The 12,832-nt window shown below is 50.9% G+C and overlaps 2 protein-coding genes across 2 annotated transcripts; one reads left to right on the top strand and one right to left on the bottom strand.

Annotated features, from left to right (window-relative positions):
- Positions 1-607: 607 nt before the first annotated feature.
- ARF5 (ARF GTPase 5) lies at positions 608-3,620 on the bottom strand. The gene is made up of 6 exons (XM_069461809.1): positions 3,464-3,620; positions 2,860-2,940; positions 2,423-2,532; positions 1,878-1,949; positions 1,220-1,345; positions 608-1,094 (listed from the first exon to the last, which is right to left on the bottom strand). The coding sequence occupies exons 1-6, from the start codon at positions 3,528-3,530 to the stop codon at positions 1,008-1,010; spliced, it is 543 nt and encodes a 180-aa protein (XP_069317910.1). The 5' UTR covers positions 3,531-3,620; the 3' UTR covers positions 608-1,007.
- Positions 3,621-6,212: 2,592 nt separating this feature from the next.
- GCC1 (GRIP and coiled-coil domain containing 1) lies at positions 6,213-11,209 on the top strand. The gene is made up of 2 exons (XM_069461270.1): positions 6,213-7,643; positions 8,508-11,209. Exons 1-2 carry the CDS (start codon positions 6,609-6,611, stop codon positions 9,801-9,803), a joined length of 2,331 nt encoding a protein of 776 aa, XP_069317371.1. The 5' UTR covers positions 6,213-6,608; the 3' UTR covers positions 9,804-11,209.
- The last annotated feature ends 1,623 nt before the right edge of the window (positions 11,210-12,832 follow it).

Raw genomic sequence — 12,832 nt, 5'->3', positions numbered from 1 at the left:
TGGTCCCTTACGCATGCTTTCCTATTCCTCATAGATGGGGTCTTTCTGGGTAGAAAGAACCCCAGTGCTACACAGTAAGGAACTGTAACCCCCAGGCTTCACCAGTGTTTTGCAAAACAGGGCTAACAAACTGCTAGTGCCAGCATCATCTGCGTCATTTTAAGTATGCATATTGCTGGGCCTCATACTAGTCCTGATGAATCACATTTTCTGAAGCATACCTCAGGACCCGTATTTTAAACACACATTCCCTTCCCCTCAAATTTTAACATGCAAAGCAATCATTAAGAACTGTTGCTCTAAGTAGCTAGGGAATGATGGGGAGTGGAGCTATATGGTTTATGCAGCCACGAAGGTAGATACTGTTGCCTTCAGCAGAGGTTCCTTGGAATTGGGGAAGGAATGAGATTTCTGCCACTGGAAACCCTATAGTATTTCCAGCCCAAGAATAAGGAAGGAGAAGCTGAGCTGGATGAAGGTGTGTTTTTGTGTGGTGGGGGCTGGGGGTGGGTGGTCCTGCAGCTTTAGCTTCTTTGAGCCTCTCCCACATTGTCTCTCTGCACCCAACAACCCAGCCTCCCATTTCTAGGCTACAGACAACACCGTATACAAACCACAGCAAATTTATTACTCAATATCCAGTGCCACATCATAGCACCACCCGAGCGCTCACCTTCCCCCACCAACCTGGCCCCGAAGGTACACCCAAAACTGAAAAAACAAATGTAAATCCAGATCCCTGCTCCTCCTCTGAAAGAGGGGGCCTTGGCCAGGAAGCCCCTTCCACAGGTCCCAGCAGGCAGGAGAGTGGACCTCTCTGTGGCCAGAGAGAGAGGCTCCAGGCTCCAACAACAGAGAGAACATGCAGGCAGGAGCAGGAGCAGAGGCCTGTGTCTGTGGGGGTGGAAGAGTGGGAGGGAAGGGCACTGCCTGAGGAGTCCGGGAGTCTGGTCATCCCGGGGATGCACGCGGGAGCTTCTGGGCAGCAGGGGCCTGCCCCTGGCTGGTTAGCGCTTCGACAGCTCATGGGACAGCCAGTCCAGCCCATCGTACAAGCCTGTGCCTTGGGTGGCACAGGTGGCCTGGACGTACCACTGTGGGAGGAAGGAAAGAAAGAGGTCAGCAGCAGAGAAGAAAAGGGGATGCCTTTACATCTGTGCCCCAGCTCGTGGCTCCCCTGGGGAGGCAGGATCCAGCGTGAAGGGGGCAGGACCCTTACCGTGCGGCTGCGCAAGTGCTGTAGCCCCAGCTTATCAGTCAGCTCGCTCACGGGCATGGCGTTAGGCATGTCCTGCTTGTTAGCAAACACGAGCAGCACCGCATCCCGCAGCTCATCCTCTTGCAACTTAAAGGGGAGAAGAGAGGGTGGGACCTGTGGACTCAGCTCGCAGCAAGGTCCCCAGGCTCCCTTTTCCCTGCTGTGTTGGGGAGTCCCCCCTCCTACCTTCTAGCTTCTCTGTGGGAAAAATACAGTATCATGTAGTCTATTGCTAAACACAGACATAGAGTTATTAATGAGCTTGAGGTCACCTAAGCTTTAAGTCCAAAAAAGCTCTTTTTCTAATTTGAGTACTTGCCTTAGGTAAAATGACAAAATTTCCAAATGAAAAAGCAAGAATATAAGATGACATTTTTTCTACCACATATAATTCTCCTCTCCCCACCAACTTCTAAGACTCAAATGTAAAGGCATGAGAATTAAGGGGAAAAGTCAGTCCCATCCTTACCAGGTGAGATACACAACGTGTTTATGCCCACAAACACAAACTCGCATTCCTGGCCTTTGATGCCTCTTGGGGGTTCCCTGACTTCCATACCCACCGAGATCTGCCTGTCCCCAAGCCAACAGATCAGTTCCCAGGACTGTGGGTACTCACCATCTTCTGGAGTTCATCAGCAGATTCCTGGACCCGCTCCCGGTCATTACTGTCCACCACGAAGATGAGGCCCTGGGCAGGGAGGAAGGAAGGAGAGTCTATCACTCCCACCTGGGACAAACCCTAATCTGGCCCTTTCTCTCTTCTTCCCATTTTTAATTGTGCTGACCCTTCCCATCTGGTAAATTGCTACTGAGGCTCTGCAGAAATCCTAGCATAAACTAGAGATGCCACTGCAAAGGATACAGCCTTTACCCTCAAGGAGCAGTTTATCTAAAGATGTGCAAAGGAATAGAGAGATGTGTGATGACACTAAATCAGGCAGCGTGGCCCTAGAACCCTGCTTCTCAGGAGAAGTTCCAGGTGGCTAAGTCTAAGAAGACTAAGGCGAGTTCTGAAGGATGAGTAAAGGCAGGCCAACCAAAAGAAGCAAAAGCAGGGAAGGGTTTTTTCCTGGCTTGGGGGCCCAGCCTAGGCCAATATCTCAGTCCTCCCAGCCCTAACACCTCTTTCCCTGGAGTTGGGAAGTCCCCCACACACTCCACCTGAGTGTTCTGGAAGTAGTGCCGCCACAGAGGCCGAATCTTGTCCTGGCCTCCCACATCCCAGACTGTGAAACAGATGTTCTTATATTCCACTGTTTCTACATTGAAGCCTGCAGATAATTGGAAAAAAAAAATATGAGAAAAAGTCCCTAAAGGAAGGAGCTCACTAAAACTACTAGGATCTCAGCAGGAACACAGAACCAGAAAGCAACGATCAAGGCCCAGGAGAACAGAGCCCCAAGAGGACCAGCAGCCAACAGACAGGGCGGGGCTAGGTCACATCCACCCCGCAGGCACGTAGAGATACCTTGACCCACTTCTCAAGTAGCCGTATCTGATGTCAGGGTCGGCGCCAGGAAAGGGGCAGAACCCGCAGCGGACCCCGAGGAAGCCCGCCGCGGCGCTCCCGCTCCTCCCTGCCTCGTCCCTGGGCTCACCTATGGTCGGGATGGTGGTGACAATCTCCCCCAACTTGAGTTTGTACAGGATTGTGGTCTTGCCAGCCGCATCCAAACCAACTGCAACGGAGAGGGGCACAGGGATGGAGATGGGAGCGAGGGAGCCCCCTAGAGACCAGGGAAAGGGAGAGGCCAGGGCAGCTGATGGTGATCGGGGCGGAGAGCGGGAGCGCCTCCAGGTGCGCGCTCGTATCTACCTTCGGGGCCTTGAGGGCAGTCTGGGTGGCGTGCGCCAACTCCGGCCCCCAAAGTGGACGAGGGATGGGAGAGGACTGGGAGGTAAGGGGCACGGGAGGAAGGCCGCGCTCCTTTTAAAAGTCGTCTCCAAGGGCGGAATCCTCCCTTCTTACCAGCGGGGTTGGGGCGGAGGGAGCTTCACCCCACCCAGGCCCACAGCTCCGGGTCTCAGGCCCCGGGGGCAGCGCCGCGGACTGGGACCCGCCCGAGAGCAGAGGTACCGGGGAGTTAGGAGGTGGGTGAGTCGGGGTCAGAGACCCAGGTGAGCAGGGCTGGAGGGACGCGGGGGCGGGAGGGCTGCGCCGGGGCCGGCGCCCCGGTCCGGGCCGCGCTTGCTATGCCTCACCCATGAGAATCCGCATCTGCTTCTTCCCGAAGATCCGCGAAAAGAGCGCGGACACGGTGAGGCCCATGGCGGGGCCCGGGGGAGGGGGCGCGGGCGCGGACGCGGGGTGCGGGCTGGAACCGGCCGGCCGCGGGGGGATGGGGCGCAGCAGCAGAAGGCGGAGGCTCCGCCGCCGCCTCCGCGCGTCCCGGCCCGCCCGACGTCACCGCGGGCCCGCCCCCGCGGGCCCCGCCCCCAGCTCGGGCCCGGAGTCGCTGGAGCCGAGCCGTGCTCCGCAGCGCGGCCGCGTCCCGCGCGGCCTCCGGTAGGGAACGGGTCTGGGTCAGGCCTGTGGCCGCGACATCGGCGGCCCGAGCGGGGCTGAGGAAAGGCTTCATGGCTGCATACCGGCGGCCGGTCTCCGAGCTCTAGTTTGTTGCGTCCAGCCCCCTGTGGGCTCCGGTTTACCTCTTGGGAACCAGCAGCACCGAGCGTGTGCGCCACCCTCCTTAGGGGAGCGGAAGCTGAGTGCAGGGGGCTTAGTCCACCCTTTTGCCCTTTCGGCTTCCACCGAGGGCTTTTCGCGGAGTACGTGGTCGTGTGAGTGTGCCGGAGGTAGGGGAAGAAGATGCCCGAGAAGTCTCTGCTAGCTTTCATGGATCCTTAAAACGTCTACCTCATAGGTCCCCATCAGCGGAACCAGTGGAAGATTCCTAGCCTTGGGCGAGTGTCACAGACCCACTCCTGGACTAACTGGAGAACTCCGCCTTCCCTCGATCGCCCTGTGGACACCGTCTTTCAATCCAGGCGCAGGCTGCCTTTCTGAAGCTCCTTTTTCACTTTGCTACAGACTTGTGGACCTGGATTATTAATGCTCACCTATCTAGGATTTTGTGAGAATCTTGCCTCCCTAAAGCCAAAGAGCTTCACATGTAATTTTCCCCTTCATTTTAGCATCTAGAAGAATAGTAAAATAGGAATTAAATTTCTTCTATAGTGGGGACGAGCTCAATGTCAGGCATCTAACAAATATGCTTAACAGGTGCCTGTGGAGTTGAACTGGACTGACAGGTTGCTCAGTGGAGCAAGGCAGGCGTTATGCCTATTCCAGATTCCTACTGGGCTTCCAGGATCCATGGCTTATGGGCTAGAGGTGAAGCTGAGCTGAAAATCAGAAAACTTTCACTCATTCATTCACTTTTCCAACAAATATTTATTGACCATAAATAAATGTGAAAGCACTATTTCTGGCCTTAGTTCAAATCTCAATTCTGCCATTTCTTGAGGATTTGGCTTCAACAGTATTCACAACCCTTCCATTATTTTCTCAGGTATAAAAGAAGAGAAATTTGTTCTAACTCAAGGGGTCATGGTGAATATTAAGATGATGAAATAATGTAACTGCATGTTATGTATAGTGCAGCTGGATGTTATTTGGGTTACTAAATCTGAGTCTGAACACACCTCTGGGGCTTGCCCCATCCTACTTGCAAAGTCTGTAAGAACAGACTTTGGGAAACAGGTGTGAGTGAGGGCATGAATTTCCTCTTCTCTTCAGTCATAGACTTGCATTCATCAGAAGGCTTTTACAAGATTGAAGAGTACATCTTAAGGAGTCTCAGTATAATAAGAACTAGTGATCACCAAGTCAGGTCAATTCTATATTTGGCTGTCTTATCAGCCTCTTTCTCTCCATCTCTGTTGTCACTACTTTATTTCACTGCCTTCTCTTCCCCATGACTGAAAGAGCCTCCTTACAGGTCTCCTGCCCCTTGGTATCTGCATCCTGTCATAAAAGTCTTGACGGTGCCTCACTCTTCAGATTAAAATCCTTTCAGGCCTTAGTATCACCCAAGATAAAACCTAAATGCCGTAAGTTGGATCCCCACCTCTTGTGCCAGCCCCATCTGTTGTCACGTCCTTCACATACCCTAAGCTACTGCCTTGAGATGATTCTTAATGATTCCTGGGTGAGTCCCTTCTCCTAATTGTCATACCACTTTGAATATAACCATACACACTGGTGTGACAGCAGGACTTGTTTGCATGTCTGGTTCCTCACTAGATTGAGAACTCCTTGAGGGCAATGCCATGTCTCTTCATGGTGTTATGACTTGGCACAACACTTGGTATGTTCAGAATCAGACTAATTTGAATAGAATTCCTAAACTTACTAGCTGTGTGACCTCGGGCATGTTTACTTAGCCTCTCTGTGCCTCATGCTCCCGTATCTGTAAAATAGTGCTGAGGATACCCCCTGAGCAGAATTATTGTGAGGCTCCTGGCATGTAGTCAGCACTCAGGATAGACCTCATGGCTGTAGAGTGCTCTCTACAAATATTTATTGAATTAACTCACTAGAACTAAGGATGGGTGCTATTTTACCATATGCCGACCAGGTGCCAAGACTGCTAGAAAGGGCTGCAGTTTTCATAGTCTAAATGGGAGTCTTAATTGTTGCCCTTTAGGGCCACAGGTCCTGAGCCCCAAATAATTGGATACCTCCTTCACCTGGATGTTGGGTGAGAACGCAGTGCGACGTCGCCCTCTGTCGCTCGCTGATCGTAGCCCGAGGTCAAGCCCGAGCGCTCTCACCAAACCAATACCACTCCCGCGACCTCGACTTAGCTTGCTCAGCTCTTCCCAAGGCCGGTCCTCTTCTGTTCGCCGCCGGGTCGGGTACTCTACAGGCCACCTCCCACCTACAGGCCTAAGTGGCCCCACACAACTCGCGCCCGCTGACGTCACTTCCCGCGAACCCGGAAGCGCCGTTGTCGCTGGGTAGCTGTAGCTAGGAAGTCGCGATGGAGCCGCGCTCAGCGTAAGCCCTTGGCCGACCGCGGGCCGGGTGGGTCTGGCCCGGGCTGCTGTGGCCCTGACGAGCGGAGAGTGCGGAGCGGCTTTAGGGCCAGTGAGGACGAGCCCTGGCGGCGTTGCCCGCCTCCCGGGTAGGACCCGGTCCCGCCTTCCGGGCCTGGGACCCAGCGGGCGCCCTTGCCAGGCTGCCCCACCAACCTGCTTTTGGTCGCGGACAGCTGGGTACAGCGGGTGTGCGGCCCGTGGCCGGACAGCCCCCTTCCTGTCCTGTTAATTCCCCGCTCGCGTCTTCGCGACCCTTTCTCGGGCTACCGGAACGCTGACGTGGAGCTCTCCGCTCGGAACTCCCATGGAGAAGTTTGGGATGAATTTCGGGGGCGGCCCGAGCAAGAAGGACTTGCTGGAGACGATAGAGACGCAGAAGAAGCAGCTCTTCCAGTACCAGGCACGGCTCAAGGATGTGGTCCGCGCCTATAAAAGCCTGCTGAAAGAGAAAGAGGCGTTAGAGGCCAGCATAAAGGTGCTGTCGGTGTCCCATGAGGCAGATGTGGGCCTCGCAGGTGTCCAGTCGCCAGGCCTCCCCTTTCCTGACTCTGTGGATGACCGGTGCTCCACGCACAGCGAGGATAGCACTGGCACCGCCACCAGCTTGGATACTGCGGCCAGTCTCACCAGCACCAAGGGTGAGTTTGGACTGGAAGATGACAGAGCTGCCCGTGGTGGACCACCACCTCCGAAGTCCGAAGAGGCCAGTGGGTCGGAGAGTGGCGTTAGCAGTAGCAGTGGGGATGGGCCATTTGCAGGTGGGGAGGTGGACAAAAGACTGCACCAGCTGAAGACTCAGTTGGCTACTTTGACCAGCTCTTTGGCTACAGTCACCCAGGAGAAGTCCCGCATGGAGGCTTCTTACCTGGCTGACAAGAAGAAAATGAAACAGGACTTAGAGGATGCCAATAAAAAGGCAGAGGAGGAGAGGGGCCGTCTGGAGGGAGAGTTGAAGGGGCTGCAGGAACAGATAGCAGAAACCAAAGCCCGACTTATCACACAACAGCATGATCGGGCCCAAGAGCAGAGTGATCATGCAGTAATGCTTCGTGAGCTCCAGAAATTGCTGCAGGAGGAGAGGACCCAGCGCCAGGACTTGGAGCTTCGGTTAGAAGAGACCCGAGAAGCCCTGGCAGGGCGGGCATATGCAGCTGAACAGATGGAAGGGTTTGAATTGCAGACCAAGCAGCTGACCCGTGAGGTAGAGGAGCTGAAAGGTGAGCTGCAGGCCATTCGAGACGAGAAGAATCAGCCGGACCCCCAGCTGCAGGAACTTCAGGAAGAAGCCACCCGCCTTAGGAGCCATTTCCAGGCTCAGTTGCAGCAGGAAATGAGGAAGGTAATTATCCTCATCTCCTTTAAGTATTAGTCATTTGACTTAAAGTGGGAAATACTAGTTTTTATTTTTCTCTCTGGTAGTTAGAACTGAGTGGCTACACTGTCATTTTTGATGCTACCTGAAAAGTTCCACTAGTGAGTCCTGGGACATCCTGTTTTATATAGTGTCAATGACATACGCAGGGCGTGCCTCCAGCAGGATGTGGAGTTTCTGAGTGTGGGTTGGGTTGGAGCCAGACGACTCTGAGCTCTTGGGCATTGGCATCTTACCAGCTGTGCTCTACGAAGCAATATAGTGGCAGCTGTACAGTGAAAGGTGGTGTGTATGCCTATAGGTGTGTGCCCATAAGTAAGGTGGCTGAAGGCAAAGGAATTTTCTCAGAAGAAATAACCTCTTGTAATTGCTTTCAGTCAAGATTTGTTTGTTTTGGAAAAGTGCTATTTTAAGGTGCCTCCTTTCCATGGGGAGAGAGAGCTCCAACTCAGTTTTGAAATTCCAGGAATATTGGACTGGGAAAAGAATGTTGTATAATTTCTTATTCAGATTTGGGGAAGCACATGATAACCAAGAGCAATGCACTTTATGTGTGAGTTAGGGGGAAAGTGGAAGCTCTAAAGCAAAATAACAGCAGATATATAAAGGTGCTTAACATTGTTTGCTATAATATGTATCTTGGAGCAAAACCCAAGCAGATTATAGTAACTTTTGTTAGCTCCTGAATCAACAGAAAAATCGCCAGTTCCCATTCTTGCTAGGCCATCCCAATTCTGTGACCCTTTTGCTCCCCTCTCCTGCCTTCTCAAAGTTTGCTATGGGGTTTGTGGCTTTTCTGGGTGCATTTTTGTCTGTTCGAATGTTTTGCAGACAGCCCTTGCAGAGGATCAACTCCGTCAGCAATCTCAGGTGGAAGAGCAGAGGGTAGCAGCCCTAGAGAATCAAATATCTGAAGTGTCTGAGCTGCTGGGCACCTACGAGAAAGCCAAGCAGAAGGACCAGCTGGCCATCCAGAAGCTGAAGGAGCGCATTCTGCAGCTGGACCTGGAGAATAAGACGCTGGCTCTAGCAGCCTCCAGCCGGTCCTCTCTAGACAGCCATGGAGATGAGTCCAGTCTGGATGTCAATGTCCTGAAGGATAAGATGGAGAAGCTGAAGAGGCTGTTGCAAGTTGCAGCCAGGAAAAGCCAGGTGACCCTGGATGTGGAGAAGCTCTGTGACCTGGAGATAATGCCCAGCTCGGAGGCTGCCGATGGGGAGAAGGCTACTGCACTCTACTACCAACAGGAGCTGAAACAGCTGAAGGAAGAGTTTGAGAGGTACAAGATGAGGGCCCAGGTCGTTCTCAAGAGCAAGAATTCCAAAGATGGTAACCTGGCAAAGGAGCTGGAGGCAGCCCAGGAACAGCTTGTAGAGTTGAAGGAGAAATATATCTCCCTGCGGCTGTCCTGCGAGGAACTGGAACACCAGCACCAGCGGGAGGCTGAAGACTGGAAGCAGGAGCTGGCCCGCCTGCAGCAGCTCCACCGGCAGGAGCTAGAGCGAAGTCAGCTGGACTTCAGGGACCGCACACTGAAACTCGAGGAGGAGTTGCACAAGCAGCGGGACCGTGCCCTGGCTGTGCTTGCTGAGAAGGACTTGGAGCTGGAGCAACTGCGTTCTGTGGCCTTGTCCTCTGGGCTGCCAGGACGCAGAAGCCCTGTGGGTGGTGGGGTTCCTGGGGACCCGGCTGACACATCTTCCCCAGATAGCCTAAGTCAAGCGCTACAACTTGCTGCAGCCAATGAGCCCACTTTCTTCCTGTACGCTGAGCAGCTGGCCCGCAAGGAGGTGGAGATCACATCGCTGAAGAAGCAGAAGCACAGGCTGGAGGTGGAGGTGCATCAGCTGCAGGACCGGCTGCTGGAGGAGGGTGAGCGGCATCGTGAGGAGGTTGGAGCCCTGCAGAGCCGCATCGAAAAGAACATCAGGGACCAGAGCAGAGAGGGAGCCAACCTGGAGTACCTCAAAAACATCATCTACCGCTTCCTGACCTTACCTGACTCCCTGGGCCGCCAACAGACTCTCACAGCCATACTGACTATCTTACACTTTAGTCCAGAGGAGAAACAAGTGATAATGCGGCTCCCAACCAGTGGTAGCTGGTGGTCTTCTGGCAAGAGATGATGCCGTTTTCACTAACTCCTGAAATTTCTGTGCCTCTTTTATGTGGGAAGGGGCAGGCTCTGGTTTCTACTGCCTATTCTCTTGGATTATCATTTATTACTTTACGGTGTTGAAATCGGGAGGATGGGATGTTCTGCCAAATGCCATTAATGCTGCTTTGTCTTTGGGCCCTAGTGGTACTGAAAGTGTTGGGACAGCATCTTCTCGTGGGGTGTATGTGAGGGGAAGGGCGGGGGAAGAGGTTAGGACTGAGAGGTGCAAAAGTTGGGAAAGTAGTAAGAATCCTTTACAATTTTTTGTTTTTGTATTATGTTCCTAGCACAGATCTAGGAGTAAATGTGACTCCAAAGGGAGTTCAGGTAATTTCTGAATAGGCACAGTGACCAGCTGTTTTCTCCATCTCGTCACAATCTGAGTCTGGTCCATTGCTGCCCCAATTCTCTGGGGACATAAAGCCAGGCTGAAAAGGGACCAGGAAGTTTGAAATAGTGACAGATTGTCTACTAGTCCAAAGGGCCAAGGAATAGTGAATTCATTCTGGAACTGGAAAGCTTGGTCTAGTTAGGGCCTAGGGACAACCTGTGCTATCTAGACTAAACATACCACTTGGGACCATCCTAGAGAGGGCTCTGAGCATCAGTTTGATCTTAGAGACTTCTTGGGTGACCTCCTTTTGGTCTGGATAGGGTTAAAATAGACCTCTTGCTTGTCCCTGCCTTAACCTGTCTACCTAAGATTGGCCTGAGATTGTGAGTGAATGACTTTGCTATCTTTTCCACAAAGGTGGAACTTCATGAAGAAATAAGATCTTAGCTTCTTACAGAGAGGAGTCTGAATAGTAAGCTCTGGTCCCGTCTGGATATAAGGAGTTAGCTCAGAGATTTACTCCCAGCTGTTTCTGCCTTTGCAGGGACAGGGAAGAGGAGGAAGATTTGCTGCAGAAGATTCCAAAAGATTGCTGTTACTCTAGCCGGAAAGTGGTGAAAGTTCAGCTGAAGCTGGGCTGAGGTACTTTCTGCCCTCTGGGTCTTTACATAAGTAGGTTAACTCTGCTCTTTAAGGAAAGGCAGCTTGTTATTATGGCAGTCTGGAAAGGAGGTTCTCAAAAAACTTGGGTTCAAATATTATCAGTGCCTCTGTTCTTTCTCCTATCTGCTCTTACTGGTTATAGATGTTTCTGGACCCTAAAGACAAATGCTTGGCCATTAACTGAACTAATATGTATTTTTCTGTTATTTCATTTTAGAGGTCTGTTTTATGAGGGTTTAGAGTGCAGACAACTAAGTGTTCTGAACGAGAAACTAGGTGACCAGGTTTATCTACAGTGAGCAGACTTAAATGGAACAGAAGATGTGTTCAAATGATAATGATATAAACCATGGAATCATTAAACCTAAGTGACTTGACTTGTGTGTTTCCTTAATGGTATCTATATCTAGATAAAAATAGAGTGAATGTAAATGATGAATGAAAAGGATGGGCATATTTCCATATATTAATTCATGAGCTTAAACCCATCAGTGTTTTAACCACTTCAGTTACAACACAAGTTTCCTAGCCTGGAATTGTGTGTGTATGTGTTTGTGTGTAGGCAGCTATACTGGAAACAGCTTTTTCATGGGTTTAGTGGATGGGCTTCAAACTTCTGTAATTACTGCTTCAAGCTCCGGAAGTAATCTGCTTATGAAAACTTTATTATCCTTAAAATCAGGATTCATCATCTCTTGGAAAAGTATCTCAGGACATCAAGCTAAACTAGATAATGATAATAATAGACTTCCTTAGTTTTCTTGCCCTGTTCCCTCTAAATGTATTAATAGGATATCTTGTGATTTCTAGGTGGCTGTGGACAGAATCAAAAGATCCATCGTCCCAGTTACCTTCCTGGGAGTAATAATTCCTGTGCTTTTGACTTTTGAGAAGATACCAAATAGGCAAAGAAGCAAGTCAATTTCTGATTAATAATTTTAAGTATCTTCATATATAGCTGTGAGTGCTCCCAACTGAAAATAAAAGACTTGATCACCTCCTACCTCTAAGGACACTTAAAGCCTAGAAACAGGCAATGTTAATGCAGACATGCCAAATTCAACCTTCCTTGTCTCTACACCCTCTTCCCCCAAATAAGTTTTCCAGTTATTTGACTGGTTTGCCTATGATAGATACTTCATGAAAGGAAAAGGAGAGCGAGAGTGAAAAAATTGAGATCAGAAGCAGTCAGAGAAAAATAAATTTTCCTTGGGCCCTGGTCCCAGAATATTAGACAGTAGAAGAGGTGTGTTAGTGAGGTAATGAGACTGAGCCTTATTTATTTATTACCACACAGTTCAGAGAGGATCACTGTGAAGGAGATGGAGGGAGAAAGTGGAGGGAAGGCCATCTGACCACTCAGCTGTAAGGGTTTTCTGCTCTCTCTTTTTCTCCCTTTTTGGGTACCTCCCATCTAGGGAATAAACATGTCCGTATATCATGCCCTAGATGTTGTTATATTAAGTTCCTGTCCAATATCCAGAACTCCAAGGCTCTCAGTGTTGTCTCGTGAAGCTGCTAGTAAGGGTGGTTTTTGCTAATTCTTGTCAAGTATGCCAGCATCATGTTGAGCTATTTACACCCTTTTGTCATTTACTCCCCTAGGTGCTCTTATGTCCCATTTTACAGATGTTAAATTTGCCGAGGGTCATGTTTGAATCAGGTCTCTTTAGCCCCAAAGCCCACTTAATCTGAGTGTGCTCCTGCCTCCTTAGCACTGGGAGGGCCAGGGCATGTCTCCATAGATTTCTAGCGCGAGAGAGACTGATCTCTAGGCTGAACTGGGCTGGTGCAAGTGGAGAGAATGACTCCAGCTATAAATTTCAGCCAAGCAAAATTGCTACGCTGTAGATTTGAACAGGCCACAGTGCTTCATAACAGCCCTAAAGCTGCTCTGTTCCCAGTTTCTAGTTTGTTGCTAACTTTTGAACTCAAATAATTCTAACAAAATGAAGACTGGGTACTAGCTATTGCTTCAGTGCGTTCCAACTGTTACCTCT

The sequence above is a fragment of the Eulemur rufifrons genome, chromosome 29 (assembly GCF_041146395.1).
Source record: "Eulemur rufifrons isolate Redbay chromosome 29, OSU_ERuf_1, whole genome shotgun sequence".
Lineage (NCBI taxonomy): Eukaryota > Metazoa > Chordata > Mammalia > Primates > Lemuridae > Eulemur > Eulemur rufifrons.
Note: the sequence above shows the minus strand (reverse complement) of the source record. Positions and strands in the feature narration are given on the sequence as shown.

Coding starts and splice junctions, on each gene's coding strand:
- ARF5 (XM_069461809.1), bottom strand. CDS start 3,530: ATGGGCCTCACCGTGTCCGCGCTCTTTTCGCGGATCTTCGGGAAGAAG. Junction 2,941..3,463: donor GCAGATGCGGATTCTCATGG/GTGAGGCATAGC, acceptor TCTCCGTTGCAG/TTGGTTTGGATGCGGCTGGC. Junction 1,346..1,877: donor CTGATGAACTCCAGAAGATG/GTGAGTACCCAC, acceptor CTCCCCTTTAAG/TTGCAAGAGGATGAGCTGCG.
- GCC1 (XM_069461270.1), top strand. CDS start 6,609: ATGGAGAAGTTTGGGATGAATTTCGGGGGCGGCCCGAGCAAGAAGGAC. Junction 7,644..8,507: donor TGCAGCAGGAAATGAGGAAG/GTAATTATCCTC, acceptor AATGTTTTGCAG/ACAGCCCTTGCAGAGGATCA.